This window comes from Eleutherodactylus coqui, chromosome 1 (assembly GCF_035609145.1).
Source record: "Eleutherodactylus coqui strain aEleCoq1 chromosome 1, aEleCoq1.hap1, whole genome shotgun sequence".
Lineage (NCBI taxonomy): Eukaryota > Metazoa > Chordata > Amphibia > Anura > Eleutherodactylidae > Eleutherodactylus > Eleutherodactylus coqui.
The window spans coordinates 236677811-236701700 of record NC_089837.1 but is presented as its reverse complement, the minus strand read 5'-3'; the positions used below and the strand labels follow the sequence as shown (position 1 = coordinate 236701700).

Genomic DNA, 23890 nt, shown 5'->3' with positions numbered 1-23890 from the left:
TACTAATTAGGACTTCCTATAAAAGCCTGACTGTGCCGCAGATCTAGTGTGTCATTATCAAGCTCCTTTTCCTCCTGCTCCTGCGATTGTATTGATAGCTCCCTGCTGCTGATCTCTGGCTTCCATTTGACCATGCTTCTGTCTCATCCCATTGTACTGCATGCCATAACTTTCCAATAATGACTCCCGCCGTGGGGAGCAGGGGGGAGAGCTGTCAGTTCTCTGCGGTGAGCCTATCTGACAGATAGGCTCACCGTGGAGAATCAAGGCATGCCGAGATTTGAATCATGTGAGCAGATAATTGCTACCATTCTCCGCTCGTGGACAGCGGGGTTGTGCTTTCCAATGCTATGGAAAGTGTTCACTGCGTTACCCGTGGCCGGATTATCGCCGCGTGTAACGCAATGAACTATCACCCATGGATAGGCTCTAATTGTAAAATAGCAGGTGTCCTAATAAAGTGTCCATTTAGTGTATGATATTAAGTAGTGGCAACAAGTGCAGCACCAACCACTTCAAGAGATTAAGAAATTAAATATCACAGAATTTGGATGTATTTAGACTAAAAACAAAAAATTATGTTTGAGGACCATTCACTTTAGGCTTAATATGAAGATAACAGAACTCTAGGATGCATCTTCTTCTTTGAGGTCCCACAAAACGTTGATTGGCAGGTCTCCTATCTTCTCTTTGTAGACTTTATCAAACATCTCGCTTTGTGCCACCGTCATCATATTTTTCCAGTCACCAACAGCCCCTAGTAAAGAGTATAAAGAAGCTGAGCCAGTGGATTTCTGTATAATGAGTGATACAGTTAAGAAAATCAGATTAAAGTACACATTCTTACCAGCATCTTATGAAACAGATTCCAGTGACATTTTTTTTTAGCAAGTGCACTTACAGCTATTATATTTTCCTTCAATAGATGTAATGAATGCTAACACAGATAACCATCGGTAATTGATAGACACTCAACACACAGCAAAGGAGAGCATTCCCAGGAAATATGTATGTATATTTCTATGTATCAGTTTAAAATGGAGCATTTGGACATATTTCCCTTTAAAGGGGTTGTCCCGCGAAAGCAAGTGGGGGTATACACTTCTGTATGGCCATATTAATGCACTTTGTAATATACATCGTGCATTAAATATGAGCCATACAGAAGTTATTCACTTACCTGCTCCGTTGCTAGCGTCCCCGTCTCCATGGTGCCGTCTAATTTTCAGCGTCTAATCGCCCGATTAGACGCGCTTGCGCAGTCCGGTCTTCTCCGTTTTGAATGGGGCTGCTCGTGCTGGAGAGCTGCCCTCGTAGCTCTGCCCCGTCGCGTGTGCCGATTCCAGCCAATCAGGAGGCTGGAATCGGCAATGGACTGCACAGAAGCCCTGCGGTCCATCGAGGGTGAAGATCCCGGCGGCCATCTTCACAAGGTAAGTAAGAAGTCACCGTAGCGCGGGGATTCGGGTAAGTGCTGTGCGTTTTTTTTTTAAGCCCCTGCATCGGGTTTGTCTCGCGCCGAACGGGGGGGCTATTGAAAAAAAAAAACCCGTTTCGGCGCGGGACAACCCCTTTAATATCGTATAAATACATTTTACACAATCCGGCAACTAACCAGCATGATTCCTTATATCAGTACTGGGATGCCAACTGCCAAGTTGGTAAGGGAAGTGACTGCTGTCAATATTGTTGTATTTTTTTCCCACCAAGCCTGTCTGTCATTAGAAATGAGTAGGGCCACATTCAGAAGGCCATATGCGAGTTGCTCCTGAGATTCTCAGGCGCAACTTGCATTAAACTGCACTCCGAGAACAGTAAGCATGGATGTGCAGTCTCCTGCACTTTGGACAGCACACAAATAGAATCTAGTGCGCAAGCTTTTACTCATCCTTATGCAAGTAGCCTGATTCTCAGGCACAACTCACATCAGTCATGGATATCTCAAAACTGTGAGGAGATTTCCGCGAGGAGAAGCACTGCTTCAAAACCCGCAGCAGTTAACCGCGGGTTTTGAAGCGGCCCGGCCGCTCGCTCTTTCGCTGCGGCCGGCGCTTCCATAGAGGAGAGCGCTGCCGCAGCAGAGGAAGAAAAAGAATGAGCATGCTACGGCCGGCTAATCCACACCGCAGTGCCAGCTTCTGCTGGCTGTGCCGCGGCGGATTTGCCGTCCTGTGTGGACAAGATTTCTGAGGAATCTCCTTCACTTGGCTGGCTAAATGCCGGATTAGCGGCCGCAGGCGGATTTGCCATGGCAAAATTCCGGACAGAATTTCCACGGCAAATCCGCCATGTGAGAAACCAGCCTTAAAGGAAAAAAAGGCCATGCAAGAGACACAGATTACAAACTAAAATGTTTCTACACAAATGCACCGAGCATGGGAAACAAACAAGGAGTATTAGAGCTCCTAACACAGGGAGAGCAATATGATGTCATAAGCATCACGGAAACTTGGTGGAATGATACACATGATTGGAATACAAGGCTTGAAGGATACAACTTATTTGTAAGAAACAGACCAAAATAAATGGGGAGGAGGTATTGCGTTGTATGTTAGGAAGACATTCATCTCCACAGAGATTCAAGCTTCAGAGCATGGTAGCTCTGTAGAAACTGTTTGGGTAACAATACAAGGAGAGAACAACAGAAAGGACACTCTTTCTACATCAGATGGCCAAGCTCTCAAAAACGTATGACATAGTGGTCATGGGAGATTATAACTATCCATAAACTTGTTGGGAATCTCTGTCAGAAAAAATTCTAATATTCTTTTGCAGACACCTTTATCTTCTAAAAGGTAGAAGGTACTTTCACTATAATATCAGTATAGGTTCATTTCTGCATCATTCCACTGCAAGCTGAATTCCCTCTGCTATCCCCCTCCGCTTAAATCATCTGTGCTGCTTGCTTGCTGTGAATTGTGTATTTTGTATTTCATCTGTTTGCATCGGTATGTTCATTTATGGCTAAATTAAACTTAACTGCCATCTACCTCCCCCAAATGGCATCTTTCATCCATCCTTGCTTTCCTTATCTAAGGAGAGCAATAAATTTCACTCCCCCCCCCCCTTTGGTCATTAGTCTTGTCAGCACTGCATCTAGCTCCTGCTCACTGTCTGTACTCAGACCAGCAACAGGGGAAGAAGTCTCCAAATTGCTATTCTCTGCTCGCCCCACCACCTGCGCTAGCGACCCCCTCCCCTCACACCTCCTCCGTTCCTTCTCCCCAGTGGTCATCTCCCATCTCACCACTATATTCAACCTCTCTCTGACATCTTTCCCTCTTCTTTCAAACACGTCATCATATCCCCACTGCTAAAGAAGCCGACTCTGGACGCGACTGATGCTGCCAACTACCGACCCATCTCTAATCTCCCCTTCATCTCCAAACTACTAGAAAGCCAGGTTTACTCCCGCCTTGTAAGCTATCTATCAGAGCACTCTCTCCTAGACCCACTACAGCCTGGCTTCCGACCTCAACACTCGACGGAAACTGCCATTACAAGGGTATCCAATGACCTACTGACAGCCAAATCGAGGGACGATTACTCCCTACTCATCCTCCTCGACCTTTCAGCAGCATTTGACACTATTGACCACAAAGTCCTCCTCAGTATGCTTCGCTCCATCGGCCTAAAGGACACTGCTCTCTCCTGGATATCCTCCTACCTATCTGACCGCTCTTTCAGCGTCTCCTTTGCTGGCTCTACCTCCCCTCCTCTTCCCCTTGCTATTGGGGTCCCCCAGGGCTCGGTCTTCGGACCCCTCCTTTTCTCTATCTACACAGCCCCTATTGGACAAACCATCAGGAGCCTGCAATACCACCTGTATGCTGACGACACCCAGCTATACACCTCTTCCAGTGACATCTCTGCACCTTTCCTCCAAAACATCACCGACTGTCTGTCCGCTGTCTCTAACACTATGTCCTCTCTCTACCTAAAACTAAACCTCTCTAAAACTGACTTACTGGTATTAACACCCTTTACTAACCGACCTCATCCTGACATCTCCATCTCAGTGTGTGGCGCCACCATAACTCCTATACAACATGCCCGCTGCCTTGGGGTCATATTCGACTCTGATCTATCATTTACCCCCTACATCCAATCTCTTGCCTGAACATGTCAGCTACACCTCAAGAACATCGTAAGAATACACACTTTTCTCACTGTGGACACGCTAAAAACGCTTACTGTTGCCCTCATCCACTCTCGGCTCAATTATTGCAACTCGTTGCTGATCGGTCTCCCTTGCACCAGACTCTACCCTCTCCAATTCATCCTGAATGCAGCAGCCAGGCTCATCTTCCTGTCCAGCCGCTACTCGGACGCATCTGCCCTGTGCCGGTCACTGCACTGGCTGCCCGTTAAATACAGAATTCAATTTAAACTCGCTACCTTCATCCACAAAGCCCTCCACAGTGCAGCGCCACCCTATATCGCCTCCCTCATCTCAATCCATCACCCAGCCGGGGCTCTCCGCTCTGCTAACGAAACCAGACAAAGCGCCTCCTTAATTCGAACTTCTCATTCCTGCCTCCAAGACTTCTCCAGAACAGCACTGGTCCTCTGGAGCGCACTACCAAAGGTTACCCGAGCAATCCAGGACTCGCAGAACTTCAGGCGTGCTCTAAAAACACCTCTTCAGGGAGGCATACCGCATTCCCTAAACAAACCCCTCTGTACTCCGCCTGATAACATGCTCCCTGACCTACTGACTGCAATCCCTGCTAGCCATCATAAACGGCTCTTGCAGTCATAGCGTTTTTGCCGTCACACGGCCAAATGTCGGACCATTGTCTATGTGTATAGAATCCCTCACTCTCCACCTCGCCATACCGTGCACATCTCCTGCCCTTTCGCTTCTGTATCACCCCATTACTTGTAGTATGTAAGCTCATTGGAGCAGGACCATCATCCCTATTGTTTCCATCAACTGAATACTATGTAACCGTGGTTCTGTAATTTTTGTATTTTTTGTCTTTCTGTATTCCCCCTGTCTATGTAAGCGCTGCAGAATATGTTGGCGCTATACAAATAAAGATTATTATTATTATTAAGATAAAACAAGGGGATCTGTATCCTTGGATCTAATTCTTACCAACAAGAATGAAATGACTGAGGAAGAAAGGGTGGCTGGGACCTTAGGAGGCAGTGATCTTGCTATCCTTGAATTTTGGATAACAAGGGGAGGAGGACCTGAAAAGACTCAGCCCTCAGGGTTGAATTTCAAAAAGGCTAATTTTAATGGTCTCAGAAAGAGGGTAGGAAAGATCCAGTGGCTGGATGTTCTTAAGGACAGTAAGGACAAGAAGGTTGGGGAAAATTGTAAAATAAGATTCTCAAGCACAATTGTTAACAATCCCTAAAAGAAGAAGGAAGAATGGGAAGCATTTAAACAGACCAATATGGATAAGCATAGAACTTACACACATGTTAAAAAGGAAGAAAAATATGTTTAGCAAATAGCAAGAAGGGGGAATATCTAAAGAAGAATATAATTCAATCTGCAGTAACTGTAGGGCAAATGTCAGAAAAGCTAAAGCTAATAATGAATTGAGGGTTGCAACACAGGTTAAAATCAATGAAAAGGATTTTGGGGTATGTCAAAAGCAAAAGAAAAGTCAAAGATGCTGTAGGATGTTTACAGGATGAAAATGGTGAATTGGTTAAAAATTATGTTGAGAAGGATGAACTTTTAAATTCCTATTTTGGATCTGTTTTCTCTCAGAAAGTAGATGTAACATCAACTGATCTTCCCTGTGATATTAGGGGAATAAAAAAATGTAGGCTATATATAAGCAGAGAGATGGTGGGGGAACACTTAACTAACTTAAAGAAATTCAATTCTTCAGGTCCAGATGAATTACATCCTAGGATACTAAAAGAAGCAGCAGAGGTAATTTCTGAACCACTCGCCATAATCTTTAAAAATTCCTGGAGAACAGGAGAAGATTGGCTACAGGTAAAAGAAGGTGGATCCAGGAAACTACAGATCTGTGAGCCTGACTCTATATACAAGGAAAGATCTTTGAACAAATTATTAAACAGCATATATGCAAGTACTTGAATGAGAATGGAGTAATTAACAAGAGTCAGCATGGGTTGTAACAAACAAGTCATGCTAGACTAATCTAATTTCCGTCCATGACAGAATCACCAACTGGGTTGATCAGGTAAATGCAGTAGATATAGTATATCTTGACTTTAGTAAAGCTTTTGACAAAGTATCTCATACCATCCTTATTAAAAAAAAAAATGACCAAACATTGACAAGGAAACTCTTGACAATTGACAAGGAAACTCTTAGGTGGATTCACAACTGGATGAGTGATACTCAAAGAGTAGTCATAATTGGCTGCACATCCAATTGGAAGAATGTGTCAAGAGGAGTACCACAAGGTTCAGATATCATGTGAGGTAATTATCCCTCTCTTCTATTCCTTAGTCAGACCTCATTTGGAATACTGTGTCCAGTTCTGGGAACCCCACTTTAAAAAAGACATAGACAAACTGGAGCAGGTTCAGAGAAGAGCTACCAGAATGCTGAGTGGTCTGTAAACCATGTCCGATGAGGAAAAGTTAAAGGATCTGGTAATGTTTAGCTTTCAAAAAGAAGGCTGAGAGAAGACTTAATAGCTGTCTACAAATATTTGAAGGGCTGTCACAGTGCAGAGAGATCAGCCCTGTTTCATTTGTACAAGGAAAGACTAGAAGCAGTGGAATGAAACTGAAAAGAAGGAGACACAGATTAGATATTAGAAAAAAAAAATGACAGTGAGGGTGACCAATGAATGAAACAGGTTGCCACCGGAGGTGTTGAGTTTTCCTTCAATTGAGTTCTTCAAAAAGAGACTTGGCAGACATCTGTCTGGGATTATTTTGCGATCCTGCATTGAGTAGGGTGTTGAACCCGATGACGCTGGAAGTCCCTTTCAACTCTACTATTTTATGATTCTTCAGAGGAAAGTTTGGACTTCATTCACCTAGGAGATAAGCCATTGTCAGAGTTTTCTGGAAACAGTTTATACCACTCTCCCAATAACCATGTCTAGCCAGCTGTGATCCCACCTATATAGAAACATTGACAGGCGACTACGTCAGCTTAAGTCCTAGATTGGTGAAGATTTAAAAGGTAAATGCTGTTTGTTTTTTTAATTTTTATATTTTCAGATTTTTTTTTAATTCTCAAACAATCCCTTCCATTTAAATTTACCTTTACGTAAAAAATTTCCTTTAGTATGGTCTAATATATCATTTGGAAGAAAAGTATAATTAGCAAGAGGATCTTCTTTCATGTTCTTAAAAGTTGCTTTTTCCACCACAGTGTCTATGTCTTTCTCATTGAGCTTTATATCCAGAAATTTGCATATTTTCAGTACAGCAGATCGAAGGTCCTGAAACAGACATTATATATTAACCACAAAACACGCAGGTATAAGAATAAGGAATGTAGTTCTATAATTGCCAGCACCATCATTAGATATTGAGCCATCTTCCAAGCCGGTTTTGTATCTATGTTAATTATAAGACTTCTGTAATTACACCTTGTATGGCCAGTGAGAACAAGCATCAAGACCCTGACTATTATCCCATCCACCCATGCATCTGCGCATGCAAAGATAGCTGTCAATCACTAAGTAGAAAAGCCTGGCAAGGAATTAACCCCTTAGTGACCACGCTATAGTGTTTTTACGTCCTGCAGCTGCAGGACGTGTATGGAGGAAAGTAGCACAGCTATCTCCCTCCATACAGCGCGGGCGTCAGCTGTTTATTACAGCTGACACCCGTGGGCAATAGCCGCGCTCGGCCGTTCGGCCGTTCGCGGCTATTAACCCTTTAAATGCCGCTGTCAATTCTGACAGCGGCATTTAAATCCCCAGAACGCTGTTTGGGGGTCCCGCACGGCCCCCCCGCGGTGAGATCGGGGGATCCGGGCTGGTGTCATGGCAGCCGGGGGCCTAAGCAATGGCCCCAGGGCTGCCTTAGCAGACTGCCTATCAAGCCATCCACACAGGGTGGCTTGATAGACTGCCTGTAAAAAAGCAGTATGACGTAATGCTATAGCATTACATCATACTGCAGGAGCGATCAAAGCATCGCATGTTAAAGTCCCCCAGGGGGACTTCAAAGTAAAGTAAAAAAAAAAGATCAATAAAGTTTTTTAAATTGTAAAAAAAAAAGTTATAAAAGTTTAAATCACCCCCCTTTTGCCATCTCAATAACTAAAAAATCTAAATCATAAAATAAAAATATGTATTTGGTATCGCCGCGTCTGTAAAAGTCCCATCTATCAAAGTAGAGCATTATTTTTTCTGCACGGTGAACGTCGTCCGAAAAAAAAAAAGTTAAGAATGCCAGAAATACACTTTTTTAGTTACCCTGTCTTCCAGAAAAAATGCAATAAAAAGCGATCAAAAGTTGTATGTATTCCAAATTGATATTATCGGAAACTACAGGACATCCCGCAAAAATTGAGACCTTGCACAACTACGTCGACAGAAAAATAAAAAAGTTATTGAGCACACAATATGACCGCAGAAAATAATTGAAAAAAATTAAATATCTTAAAAAAAAAATACTACAGCAAAATAAAAACTTTATAAGTTTGGTATCGTAGTAATTATGCTGACCCATAAAATAAAAATATCAGGTCGTTTTTGTTGCAGTTTGTGTGCCGTAGAAACAGGACGCACCGAAAGATGGTGGAATGTTGTTTTTTTTTTCATTTCTCTCCGCTAAGAATTTTTAAAAAGTTTTTCAGTACATTATATGGTACAATAAATAGTGCCATTGAAAAATACAACTCGTCCCGCAAAACACAAGCCCTCATACAGCGACGTCGATGGATAAATAAAGGAGCTACGATTTTTAAAAGGGAGTAGGAAAAAACAAAAATGGAAAAAAGCAAAAAAGCCCCTATCACTAAGGGGTTAAATGAATAAAATACAAATTATTCTAAATCTTCTCCTATAAAACTGCATATCTATCAGCTCCCCCAAATGTATAACAGGCTGCCCAGCAGTGAGGAGAAGAGAGTTTGAGGTCATCTTTCCACTAAGGCCTTAGTCACACGGGCGTTTTTTCACGCGATTTGCGGATCGCATGACGGATGCGCATCCGCAAATCGCGTGAACGGTGCGCGCAAGTCGCCCGCAAATCGCCCGAAAATCTGCTCCTAGCCGCGTTTCATTAGAAACGGGCCGGAGCTGTCCAGCGCATTGCATTCAATGGAGACGGCAATAGAGCCGGCTCCATTTAAAGCAATGCGCTGCGGGCGAGCCCAGGATGAATTGTCGGGAAGGGCTTAAATATATAAGCCCTTCCCTGCAATTCATCCTAAAATGTGTAAAAATAAAAAATATATATATACTCACCTTCTCCCGGCAGCCGGAGCTCCGCGCGGCCCTCCTGCAGTGGGTGTGAAGGGGGTGTGAGTCAGACCTGCCCCCTGATTGGCTCAGCGCTGAGCCAATCAGAGGCATGTCTCACTCACACCCATTCATGAATTTATGAATGGATGTGAGTCAGACCTGCCCCTGATTGGCTCAGCGCTGAGAGGCAGCAGTCACTCACCCATTCATGAATTCATGAATGGGTGTGTGAGTGAAACCTGCCTCTGATTGGTCAGGGCTGTGACCAATCAGAGGCAGATCATTCAGCAGGCGGGGATTTTAAAGCCCCGCCGGCTGAATAGTGCCAAGAAGCAGTTCAGGAGAACTGACAGCGGCCGCGGCTGGACTCCGGCTGCAGCGGAAAGGTGAGTATACAATTTTTTTTTATTTTAACACATTTTAGGATGAATTGCAGGGAAGGGCTTATATATTTAAGCCCTTCCCGACAATTCACCCCGCGCACGCCGGCAGCCCATTGCTTTCAATGGAGCGGCTGTATTGCCGGCTCCATTGAATTCAATGGGCAAACATCGTTCTTCTCTGTCACAGCTGTTACAGCTGTGGCAGAGAAGAATGATTTGTTTTCTATATGCTCTCAATGGGGTCGGCGCTGCTGCCGCCGGCCCCATTGAGCGCATATAGAGAAGAGAACAGGAATCGCAGATCGCAGATAGGTGCGATCTGCGATTTCTGTTCTATAATTTATCGGACGAGCGCATAAAAAGCGCTCATGTGTCCGATACCATTGCAAAGCAATGTTTTTATAAAGTCGCCGGACGCATGCGCATGCGCAAATCGTGGCTAAAAACGCCCGTCTGACTAAGGCCTAAAACAGTGAGTTAAACTAACCCGGTGAAATCAAAGCCAGGAATAGTTCAGAGGCCATCTTAAACTCAAATCCAACACCTGCATCTTTCACTTCTAGTAAGCCCATTAGTTCGCAAGTACTGTGAGGATTCATTACTGAGTAACCTCTAGGAACGTAGAGAGAGAGCGTTGAAGAAAAGGGTATGTAATTTCAAGTTTACTGCTTTCAACGTGTTCATCAACCGCATCATTGTCAGCACTGCTATAACTTCTGTATTGCAGCATTACTGTGGAAAATAAATCTTGTTGATTGCAAAGCTTAAGTAAAACTGCGTGCCCCCAGTTTCTGGAGTTCAGATTGGAGTGCTGGCGTCACCCGTGACTAAACCACAGTTCATTTTAAACATATTCTTATACGTCATTTGTGCCACTGTGCAACAGCTAAGTAGAGCACCATTGCCATCACTGTCGGGAGAGATTGCAGAGCCACCCGTGACAAACAACTTGCAATCCCTGTGGTCTCCCCCACTTTGGCATGCACATTCACTTTTCATACGGCCGATTGCGGCTACTGCCTGCGGGTGTCAGCTGTAATAAACAGCTGACGCCCGCACTGTATGGAGGGAGATAGCGACGCTATCTCCCTCCATACACGTCCAGAAACAGCAGGACGTAAAAACACTATAGGGCTGTAACTAAGGGGTTATACTGCCTTCTCAGCATAAGGTAGTGACTGGCACAACAATGGCCATAATAAGTTTGTTACATATATCTAGGAAGTAATTTGTCAGAAACTTACATTTTATCAGTAGCAGCACACAGAGGACTACAGGAAGTAGTCCTCGATATTCATGAGCTTCAGACTAGCCCTATGCAACCCATCCTCCAACCCCTGATTGACAGCTGCATGCTATTACTGTGCATAGAGATGTGCATATTACAGTTCAGCTGTCAATCAGTGGCTGAAGGCTGGAGGATGCCTTGGGTGAGGCTGATGGATGTTTCCTGCATTTCCTGCTGTTGCTGCTAAGATGTGAGTTTCGAACAAAATACTTTACTGATATAACAAACATATTGCTGCAATCAGCATGTCTGTTACTACCTTATGCTGCAGTCAGAGAGGGCAACGTAAAGGTGGTGACAGATTCCCTTTAAGAGATGGAGCTGAGCGCTATGGCAGAACCACAGCCAGCGGACATGAAGAAAAGCTGAATTTTTTCACCAGGGCCCACGAGACTATAGCTAGACCCCACAATGCAACCTAAAGAAAACAATGCAGCTAGCCACAATTACATTGTAACTATAAAGGTATCTTTACATGGGGGGTGATTATCACATGAATCATCACTAGAAACCGCTATGTAGAGCGATAGTCATCCCATGTGCACACAGACGCTAACAGGGCATCGAATGAGAAATCGCTTGCATGTTGGAGTTGCTTGGTTTTCAGCTTACCTACAATCCCAGCGACTGTCAGCATGTGTAACCAGGCAGTCATTCATCTATGAACGACTGCCTGTTGTAGTGAATGGAGGCAGTTGCCCAGACGAGATCTCCGACCACTCTGCCTCCATTCTGTGAACAACTATCACTCCTGTGTGAGAGCTGGGAGTGATAGTCGGTAGGACAACTGTCAGGGCTTATGTGCCTGACCATCATCCCACTTAAAGCTATTGATACACTGCAGATTGAGAAAACTGTTATGGCAAGGGGGAGGAGCTCAAGGCAGATCATAAATAAGTGTCACTCATCATGTTAGGGTTGTGTAGGTCACACACTGGACGACTGTACAACCAGAACTATGAACGTAATTCTATGCTGTAAGAAAGGCTCACTACAAAAATGTATTTACAAAATAATTTTATACACATTACATCCATATTTTAGTTGTAAAATGTAGTTTAAATATGGATATAACCTTTAACATGCTTGTTGGACTGAGAAAATGGAATTAGGCATGACAACTGAGACTGATTTGCTGTCTTTGGCCATGAAGTCCTAACATAGATGTAAATTCCAAGTGGATGCTATAGTTGTCAGATTCACTTTATATACTGCACAGCTTGTTATTATCTAATAAACCAATAATTACCCTTTTCATTTCCTCATATGTCAAAAACAGTATATTGAAATCTTCTTTGTGCATGTACCAGCCGCTAACATGATCAAACCACGAGCCACCTATGACTGTAAAATAAGATTAAATGTATCATTATAAATGCAGAAAGTTTTCAAAACTTTGTGAATCCCTTTTACTTTAGAGCTCTGTATGGTTTTAAGGGCCTAATGTGTTTGATTTTCAAAGTGCAGATTCACTTTTGCGGTTTCTGTCATTTGAGTGATAAGTGACAAACTTCAGATTGTCTGTTGATCTGCAAGTACTATTACTGATACTGCAGGTATGCAGACGCCCGATGTGAATGAATCGCCTTCTGTCGATGGTGTGCGGACACCTGAATCCAGGTCTTGTTTGCTGTTGAGCTTATCCTTATCTGTGGCGTATGAGGAGTCTATGTGGACATGTGTATGTTGAGTACCTATGTGGCTTATCTTTAGAGATGAGCAAGTATACTCGCTAAGGCTAACTACTCGAGTGAGTAGTGCCTTAGCCGATTATCCTCCTGCTCGTCTCTAAAGATTCCTGGGCCGGCGGGGGGCGGGGAGTGGCGGGGAGGAACGGAGGGGAGATCTCTCTCTCCCTCTCTTCCCCCTGCTCACCGCCGCAACTCACCTGTCAGTCGCGCCGGCAGCCGAATCTTTACAGACAAGCGGGAGGATACTCGGCTAAGGCACTACTCACTCGAGTAGTTAGCCTTAGCGAGTATACTCACTCATCACTACTTATCTCACATCTGTCTAGTTCGGATGTACTCTTTCCTGCTTTCCAACTAGTAACACACTAGGCCCTTAGGTGCGAGGCACAGGGCTGTTCTGTCGGGATGATCAGCCTAGCTGTAAACACGGTCTGCTCCCAGTAATATGTCTTTACTGGGGACCGCGATCGCCGCTATCCATTGGATAGCGGCGATCGCGAAAAAGTAAAAAAAAAGTACAAGTTTCACCTCGCCTCATAGATCGTATCAATGAGGGGAGGTGAAAATACTCACCTAAGTCCTTCCCGATGTCCTGGGACCCGAAGTCCCCATCTGCGCATGCGCGCACGATGTCAATCATAGGGCGCGTGCACAGAGGGGCTTGAGCCCCGGGAAATTTAAAATCCCTCTGCTCCTGGCTGCCATGTGTAGCCAGGAGCAGGGGGATGTCACTGCAGAGATGATCACTGTTATCCAATGGATAACAGTGATCATTTAAAGTTAAAAAAAAGTGTAAAAACGTAAAAAAAAGTGTAAAAAGTAAAAAAAAAGTTTAAAAAAAGTTAAAAAAAAGTTAAAAAATCTCACGTTTCATCAGCCCCCACGAATCATATCCGTGAGGGAGGATGAAATGACATACCTAAGGCCTGCGGATTTATCCGCGGACCTTACCCCAGCTTCTGTGCACGCGCCCGTCGCCAAAATGGCGGACACATGCGCAAAAGCTGTGGATTGCCAGGGTAATTTAAAATCTCCCTGCTCCTGGCTACAAAACTTAGCCAAGAGCCTGGAGATTTCACGGAGAGCCGCGGTGAGCAGTTCCTGATCACGGGTTCGCCGTTATCCAATGGATAATGGCGATCACGTAAAAGTAAAAAAAAGGTGAAGGTTCATCTCCCCTCACCGATGCAATCGGTGAGAAGAGATGAAACTTTTTACCGGAGGCCTCCGTCTTTGTACCCCGACGCGATCTTCCTCCGTGAACTTTTCCGGATTCTGCGCATACGACCGCCGGCAAAACACCGGACACATGAGCAGGAGTTGGGGAGCACAGGAAATTTAAAATCTCCTTGCTCCCAGCGACCAACGGTCGCCGAGAGCCTGGAGCAGTGATGGGTGGCCTCGTTGAGAGGTCCCCGGTCACGTGATAAAAAGGTAGCGATCTACCTTTGGCCGGTTTCACATGACCGGATAGGAATTACGGATTCCGCATGCGTCTGTTCCATGGTAATGCGCAGATCAATCGCATTGGATTACGCAATTCCGCTCACATTAGTGGGTCGGAATTGTGTAATCCACTCGCAGAAAAGAGAACGCAGCAGGTTCTATTTTACCGGGGATATCCGCAACATAGAGCCCATTGTGTTCCATGGTCGTGGATTTACCCGCTGCTCATACGCAACTACCTTGTATACGGGCTACGGGTACCCACATTATCGCTAAGCGACGGTGCGGGAAATACAAACAAAAAAAAAGTACTGCGAATGACCACCTGTGTGAGTAGGCAGTTATGCGCAGTACATTACGTGGCCGTACGCAGGGTCACGGCCGGCTCACAGCTGGGATCCACTGCGGGCCTCCACAAGCGGATTCCACCTACGGCTGTGTGAGCCCGGCGTTATTCAGACCCCTACCTGTAATACGTATTTTACAAGAAGCCCCGGGAACGCTCGCCTTCCTGCAGTTCCAGGAGCAGCTTGTTGAGCGCCTACTGTGCGAGACCGCCGCACCTCGGCAAGCTTACAGAGACTCACAGAGCGCCACTTTTTACACCCCATACCCGCTACTGAGGTCACTAAATACCCCCAAAAAGCATGAGAGGAGGGGGGATACCCAGTTTTATTGCCCCATGTACCCATCCCAACCAGCCTCCGTAATTACCCCTGTCTTCGGAAATACTACACAGTTCACATTATTACTTTTATCTAAGATTTGGGGAACGCTGAAAGGGGCGCGGAGGGGGTGGGGGGGAGGATTTTTTTAAGGTGTCAATTTTTATTCTGTACAAGTGGGCAATGGGGCCTGGAATGTATTCAGTTGTGCCCTGCAATCCAACGGGTGTTCCCTCCATTATAGGCCTAACCATGTGTCCTATAAGTAGATTAGGGCCACAACAGGAATGTTTTTGAATACGGGAAAAAAGGGTGTATCCATTTTGGCGTGAACGTCTTCATTCCTATGTAAACTGTACAAATACTGAAACTGTTTTTAAATTGACAAAATTGCCAAAAAAATGAAAATCGTAACTTTTTCCTTCTGCTTTGCTTAGATTCATTCAAATACTGTGGGGTCAAAAGATGCAGTACACCCCTCAATGAATTCGCTAAGGGGTCTAGTTTTTAAAATGGGGTCATTTGTGAGGGTTCTTTATCGTTTTAGACGTTCAATGGCTCTATTAGTGGGCAATGGGGCCTGGAATTTATTCCGTTGTACCCTGAAATCCAACGGGTGCTCCTTTCATTATAGGCCTAGCCATGTGTCCTTTAAGTAGATTAGGGCCACAATGCGTATGTTTCTGAACACGGGACAAACAGGGGTATCCATTTTGGGGTGAAAGTCTTCATTCCTATGTGTGCTGTACAAAAAAAACTGTTTTTAAATTGATACAACTGCCAAAAAAATGAAAATGATAATTTTTTCCTACTGCTTTGCTTAGATTAATTCAAAAATTGTAGGGAAAAATACACAGTACACCCCTAGATAAATTTGTTAAGGGGTCTAGTTTTCAAAATGGGATCATTTGTTGGGGTTCTCTGTCGTTTTGGCCGCTCAAGGACTCTACAAGTGGGCAATGGGGCCTAAATCACCTTCATGCTAAATTTCAGTTCTGAAAGCCACTGACTACTCCTTACATTTTGAGCCTAGTTGTGCATCCAGACAAAAGATTAGGAACACAATGGGTATGTCTCTGAACATGGGACAAACAGGGGTATCCATTTTGGGTGCAAGTCTTCATTCATGTGTGTACTGTACAAAAAAAGTAGTTTTTAAAATGATTGAATTGCAAAAAAACCGAAAATCACATTTTTCCCCCATTTGCTTTGCTTGAATTCATTCAAAAACTGTGGGGTCAAAATGGGCAGTACACCCCTGGATAAATTCGTTAAGGGGTCTAGTTTTCAAAATGGGGGTCACCTGTGGGGTTTTTTTTTGGTTTTGGCCGCTCGAGAGCTCTACAAAAGTGCTATGGGGCCTAAAAGCCTTCAAGGAAAATTTATGTTCTAAAAACCACCGACTACTCCTTTCATTTTGGGCTCTGTTGTGCATCCAGACATAAGATTAGGGCCACAATGGGTATGTCTCTGAACACGGGAGAAACAGGGGTATCCATTTTGGGGTGCAAGGCTTCATTCATGTGTGTGATGTACAAAAAAAAGCTGTTTTTAAAATGACAGAATTGACAAAAAAACGAAAATCACAATTTTTTCCTTTTGCTTTGCTTGAATTCATTCAGAAACTGTGGGGTCAAAATAGGTAGCACACCCCTAGATAAATTCAATAAAGGGTCTAGTTTTCAAAATGGTGTCACTTGTGGGGGTTCTCTATGGTTTTGGGCGCTCAAGAGCTCTACAAAAGTGCTATGGGGCCTAAAACTCCTTCAAGCAAAATTTATGTTCTGAAAGACACCGACTACTCCTTTCATTTTAGGCCCCGTTGTGCATCCAGACCTAAGATTAGGGCCACAATGGGTATATTTCTAAACACGGGAGAAACAGGGGTATCAATTTTGGGGTGTAAATCCTCATTTTCATGGGCACTATAGGAAAAAAATATGTCTTTAAAATGACATATTTGCAAAAATATGAAATTTTATTTTTTCTCCTCTAAATTGAATTAATTCCTGAAAAAAAAACGATGGGGTCAAAATACTCATAACCCCCCTCAGTGGATACATTAAGGGGTGTAGTTTTTAAAATGGGGTCATTTGGGGGGGGGTATCTATTATTCTGACACTCATGAGCATTTGCAAACTTGGCTTGGTGCAGGAAAACAAAGTGTTCCTTAAATGCTGAAAAGTAATGTTAAATTTGTACGTCATCTAAATGGTTAAAAAAAACACAAAAGTTTTTCAAATGTGCATTTAGAATAAAGTAAACAGATGGAAATATATATCTTATCAAAAATGTGTACAGTATGTTTGGACATATTTGAGATATTACAATTGAAAATGTGAAAAAATGATAATTTTTTCAAAATTTTCCCAATTTTGGCGCTTTTAATAAATATACACAAATTATATCGCTCTCTTTTTATAACCAAAATTAAGTACAACATGTGGCGAAAAAACAATGTTAGAATCACTTGGATATGTGAAGCCTTTGCGGAGTTATTCTATGTTGAACTACGCATGTCAGATTTCCATAATTTGGCTCCATCACTAAGGAGCAAACAGTCTTTGTCACTAAGGGGTTAAGGAGAAAGTGAGAGAACTCAGTGATTGTGGTCATGCAGTGGATGTGCATCTGCTGTGCCACAGGGTACTGGTGTATTATTTCGCCACCGGAAGTTAGGGGTGGCGAAATAATATAGCAAACTTGACATTTAGTAGCGCACCCAGCTTCTGATTGGCTAGGGGCATGTTTAATGCCCCAAGTGCCGTTGTCCTTCTGGGAGAACAGCAACAAGAATGTGAGCTGCAGCGCTGGCGCTACGAGCAGGAGGAAAGGCGTCAGAATGTGAAGGAGGAGAGGTAGCATTACTTTGTGAGCCGCCGTTAGCCCCGCAAACAGTGGGAACAGCGTCGGCGGCTGGATCAGGAGGAGAGGCGACAGCGACACCGAGGTCGGGAGTAGAAAAGACAGGAAAGCTAAGTGTTATGGCCATAAATTAGAACCAGGAGAGCAGAGAGAACATTCCTTACTTTACATTAAAACTACTGTTGGGTCCACAAGTTAATATAATTTAGTCTTTGTACACCACCACATTGAATTGGAAAGCCATCAAGATGTGATTGAAGTGTAGACTTTCAGTATTAATTCAAAGTGTTTAACATATATGACTGAATGACAGCTGAGAGCTGCCCCTGATTGGACCCTGCACTGAGCCAATCAGAGGCAGCACTCACTCACCCATTCATGAATTCATGAATTCATGAATGGGTGAGTGAGAGCTGCCTCTGATTGGTGAGGCTGTGACCAATCAGAGGCAGCTCATTCAGCAGGCGGGATTTTTAAATCCCCGGCTGCTGAATACTACTCAGAGCAGTTCAGGAGAACTGCCGGCCAGACGCGGCTGAACTCCGGCTGCAGCGGAAAGGTGAGTATACATTTTTTTTTTATTTTTACACATTTTAGGATGATTTTCAGGTAAGGGCTTATATTTTTAAGCCCTTCCCGAAAATTCATCCCGCGCTCGCCGGCAGCCCATTGCTTTCAATGGAGTCGGCTGTATTGCCGGCTCCATTGAATTCAATGGTCAGTGCTCATTTAATCGAGACGAGTACCGTGTGGTGCTCGTCTCGAGTAACTAGCATCTCGAGCACCCTAATACTCGAACGAGCATCAAGCTCGGACGAGTATGCTCGCTCATCTCTAGTAACGATGCTTCTCAGATTTAGTTTATATGATCATAAATCCCCATGGAATGTGAAAATGAATGTAGAACTGAAGCTAACGGGACTGCAGTGAGCTATAGACATCATATTTTTGTGCCACTAAGTGCTGAGTGATTATATTGGAAACTAAAAAGATTTGGTTGCTTTACATTGAGGATTTTTACTTTGTACCTCATACTTTCAATAGAGGTTAAATCTTTCATACTGAAATCCCCTTTTAAATGTATTTTGCTGTCCATGGTTTTACTTCAGATGAAACAAATATTATTTTCATATTCCCATCAGAGACTCCATTCAGGTGTTGCTGGCATCCATCATTTGATGGATCCATTGAATCTTCATGGGCTTCCTTTATAAATAGACACCGCAAAATAGAAGTGAACAGAGTCTAAAGGTTACTTGTAGGCTACATTGATATGTTTGTTTCTGTTCCATATGTAATAGGAAATTGTATCTGTGTGATCAAGAACTGTAGTTTCCAGGAGTGAAACTCCAGCCCCACAGAATTCATTATGTTTTTATAATGTTTTATACAATGCGCTTATGCCTTTGTATTGTTTACAATATGACTATAATCATAGTAACATAGTATGTTAGGTTGAATGAAGACAATGTCCATCTAGTTTAGCCTGCTTCGACCCCTTCCTTGTTGATCGAGAGGAAGGCAAAAAAAAAAAAAAAACAGCGAGGCAGAGGGCAATTTAACTCATTTGGAATTCCTTTCCAACTCCATAATGGCAGTCAGAATAATCAACATTTGAGTTCCTACCTAATTCCAACACCTGGATCAACAGCCCTGCTGGTCACCTAATGTCTATATCCTATAATATCATAGCACTCTAAAAAGAAGTCTAGTCCCCTCCTAAACTCCTCTATTGATTTTGCCATCAGCACATCCTTAGCCAGAGTTCCACAGTCTCACTGCTCTTACTGTAAAGAACCCCCTTCTGTGTTGGTGATGAAACCTGTTTTCTTCTAGACGTAGAGGATGCCCTCTTGTTACAGTCGCAGTCCTGGGTATAAACAGACCATGGGAGAGAGCCTTGTATTGTCCCCTAATGTATTTATACATAGTTATTTGATCGCTCCTTAGCCATCTTTTTTCCAGGGTAAATAATCCTAATTTTGTTAGCGTCTCTGGGTATTCTAGTCCTTCCATTCCGTTTATTAATTTAGTTGCCCTTCTTTGGACTCCCTCAAGCACTGTAACATCTTTCCTAAGCAGCGGTGCCCAGAACTGTGCACAGTATTCCATGTGGGGCCCGACAAGTGCCTTATATAGTGGAAGAATAATATTCTCATCCCTCGCCCCTATGCCTCTTTTAATGCACCCTAAGACTTTATTTACTTTTGCAGTGGCTGACTGGCATTGATTGCTCCAGTTAAATCTACAATCCTCTTGTACCCCCAGGTCTTTTCCCATATCACTTTTCCCTAGCAGTACCCCATTTAGTGTATATTGGTGGCATCCATTACTTCTGCCCATTTGCATAACCTTACATTTATCAACACTGAACTTCATTTGCCATTTTCAGCCCAAAACCCCAACTTATCTAAATCAATTTTCAGCCAAATATTGTCCTCCTTTGTATTAATTATCTTGTATAGTTTTGTATTGTCTGCAAATATCGATACTTTAGTGTGCAGTAATTTTACTGGGCCTAATACTGAACCCTGTGGCTCCCCACTCACAATGGTGGCCCAATCAGAGTATGAACCACTTAATACCACTCTCTGCTTTCTATCTCTGAGCCACTTTTTTTCCCAGATACACGTTTTTGCTCAGTCTGAGCTGTCTCATTTTATATATCAGCCTATTATGCAGCACGGTTTCAAATGCTTTAGAGCAGGGGTCCCCAACTCCAGTCCTCAGGGACCACCAACAGGTCATGTTTTCAAGATATCCTATAGTAAGAACACCTATGCAATGTTTGAAGCACCCACAATAATTACATCACCTGTGCAACACTGAGGAAATCCTGCAAACATGACCTGTTGGCGGTCCCTGAGGACTGGAGTTGGGGAACACTGCTTTAGAGAAGTCCAGATATACAAGATCAATAGACTCTTCCAGGTCCAGCCTAGAAGTTACTTCATTGTGGAAGCTGATCAGATTGGTCTGACATGATCGATCATTCATGAACCCATGCTGGTGAAGAGTTATGTTGTCTTCCTTGAAATATTCCAGGATGGCATCTCTCATAAACCCCTTGAATATTTTTCCAATCATTGAAGTGAGACTTACCGGCCTGTAGTTATCAAATTCTCTTTTAGACCTCTTTTCGTATATTGAGACCACACTGGCAATGTGCCAATATAGTGGTACAGCCCCTGTCTCAATGGTGTCCCTAAATATAAGGCATTGCTATATGAATATATGAGTTTAAATGTACCTAACCATTGTATTACAGGTGGTTTCTTTACTCCTTGCCTAAGTAAAGTATGCATCCTGACCCTGGATCGCTACACGTAGGAATTGATTTATAGTTGATGGTAAAAGGCTCTCACAGAGACTAGAAACACTCTAGGGCTATGGTGAAACATTGAAAGTAGTGCAGGATGGTGTTCTAAAAAGAGTTTAAGAAGTATTCAAGCCACCACTATCAGTGTTCAAACTGCTAACTTTTAAGGAATCTGCCTTCATCTTCTGGATGTTGTACTATTAAGCTTTTAGAACAAGTATTGTGCTAGCCCAAAAATAAGACCTACTCCAATAAAAAGCCTTACCCTAATTTTCAGGGATGGGCGGGGGCTTGAAATATAAGCCCTCCCCTAAAAATAAGCCCTGGCTACACTACATGGAAAAAAAAAAAAAAACAATACTCACCTAGCAGCCGCCGTGCAGGTCTCTCATGCCGGGCTGCGGCGCTCCGGTAGTCTTCCATGTAGTCCTCGGCGCTGAGAGAACATTCTCTTCCTGGTAACGGGGCTTGAATACCCTGCCTCCAGCAAGAGATTGCAAGAGATTGAATCACAGCCATTCAGTGAATTACATCATTTTACTTGTGTGCGACTGAGCAGATTGGGATACAACACACTGTGACAAGTGTAACACTTACCATCCCTCACACAGTCAACCTGATCTTTCAGGTCACCACAGCACAGAACTACTTTAAAAACTGAAAAAAACCCAATTGAGTTCCTTAGAATCAGATCAAAAAAATAATTCTATGCCTACTTCTGTATTACCTTTCCCTGATATGAACAGGTTGAAAAATGTTTTCCAACTTATTGTACATTTTATGTTTGGATACATTTTGTAGAAGTGGTAAAAAGACACCACGGCATCTTTTGGGTTTCGACACACATATATAATCTGAAAAAAATAGGAATAATGAACATTTATTAAAATGTCGGTCCAAAGAGGTTGTCCCATCACATTCTATGTCATCTATATACCACTAATAGGATGTATAAACAGGGGCACAACACATTTATCAATTGGCTAATAAATATTTAGTAATAATATTTCCTAATCAATAACTACAAATCTAAAGAGGATCAACAATGATAACAATGATGATAAAAACAACAACATTCACTTGTGTATGTAGTAGACATGATGATTAGTTAGCATAAAATGTCTATTAATTTGTAATAAACTACAAGTATTGCGCAGCTGTAGTGATTTAACTCTGTAGAGGCTAATGGTTGCATAATTTCATTATGGTAATTGCTGGACAATGGCATGGTGAAAGATGTGTGTTTTATAACTTCAGCCTAATATAAACCTCTACTGCATAAGGAAAGAGTTAAATCACATTCCTACACTCCTCCCACCTTCCCCCTCCAATCTCAGACAAAGACCTATTTCTGCTGACCGCATGCTGAGACAAAGTTCACAGGTATACTGGACTTGAGAGAAGGTGGGGACGGAGGCTGGGAATTCTATATGACCCAGCGAATAAGAATATGTATACGTTACTGATGTAAAGTGTTAAACGCCCATAAAGGGCAGCTATTATGTGTTTCAATAAATTGAGGCGTTTGGGCGTTGTATGCTCAGAACCATATTAGATATGAGACTGATATCTTGCGTCTAACTTGGGCAGTGTGCGCATACTGTATTACACAATTAGGAAGCTACAGAATACCCTGAAGCCTGCTGGAGAAAAATATGATCCAGTTCAGTGTACACCTTTTTTAGTCTCTTTTTTCCTCTTGGGTTGCTATTGCAGAATGGGTCCCCCAGGGCTCCTAGGCCCAGGCGCGACCGCACCCTTTGCACCCCTTATACGTACGTCAGTGACTTGGCCAACATTTTATGGATATCTGTTTTTCACCCCATGCTTCTGCCCCTGCTGGTTGGCAGCCGAGACCCCAGGGATTAGCACTGAGGGTTGAAGCACATGTGCTGGTAGCGGGAACTGCTGCTATTGTATGATTACTCAGCAGAGATATCAATATATGAGGCAAATGATCTATTTAGTTCCTACAGCTGGAGTGAGGATATATATATATATATATATATATATATATATATATATATATATATATATATATACGTTGCTAGTAAAACTGCATCTATGTAGCACAGGTATTACTGCTTGACTCTCCTCAGCTTTCCTACACAGAGTCAGTAGACTCTGCTTACTTATACATACATGTCTAACAGGTCTTGTGATACCATCTGCGTATGACACAGACATGACCTGTTACTTAAGTTCTAAGCTATAAAGGGGTTGTGTCTTTACAAAAAAAAAAAAACAATACTTACCTATTCCACCCCAGGCAGATTCTTTAACACATGTTCTCCTCCCCGATCTTCTCCAGTCCGCTGGGTTACCTCACCACAAGTCGGCCAGGTCCTCTCCTTCTTGGTATGATGCATCCATTCCTTGCATTCTTCTTCCTGCGGGCAATGTACACTACGTCACTAGCGACGTATCGTTCACAGCCTAGCAAGGAGTCCCGATCTATTGCTGAGGCTGTGTGCATGCGCAGTCTCTGCAATAGCTCAGCACTCCCTACTAGGCTGTGAACGCTATATCAGGGATGTACGTATAGGGGATGCAGAGCATGCGGTTGCACCCAGGCCCAGGAGCCTTAGGGTGCCCATATGCCTCTCTTCTCCATATAAGGAGCTCAGGACTATAAATAAAGCACTATAGTTGGGGTTCCATTATAGATTTAGCATTGGGGCCCAGAAGCTTAAAGTTACGCATCTATGCTACGTCACTAGTGATGTAATGTTCAAATTAATTTTTCAATGGTCTTGGCTGCTGCTTGCAGGGTACAATGGTACAGCCAATGGTTGAGCACTAGGTGGGCGTGTTAAAATCGAAGCTTTGTTCTTCCGACAGCCAATCGCTCTACCTTTA

General features: G+C 43.3%; 1 protein-coding gene across 1 annotated transcript in view; it reads right to left on the bottom strand.

Annotated features, from left to right (window-relative positions):
- Positions 1-569: 569 nt before the first annotated feature.
- LOC136611578 (amine sulfotransferase-like) overlaps positions 570-23890 on the bottom strand; it is a 41812-nt gene continuing 18491 nt past the window's right edge. Inside the window, exons 3-6 of the mRNA XM_066591288.1 lie at positions 21759-21885; positions 12295-12389; positions 7217-7397; positions 570-757 (exon numbers count right to left, since the gene is read on the bottom strand). Coding sequence (XP_066447385.1) covers positions 627-757; positions 7217-7397; positions 12295-12389; positions 21759-21885 — 534 coding nt within the window. The 3' untranslated portion in view covers positions 570-626. The remainder of the gene's footprint in view (positions 758-7216; positions 7398-12294; positions 12390-21758; positions 21886-23890) is intronic.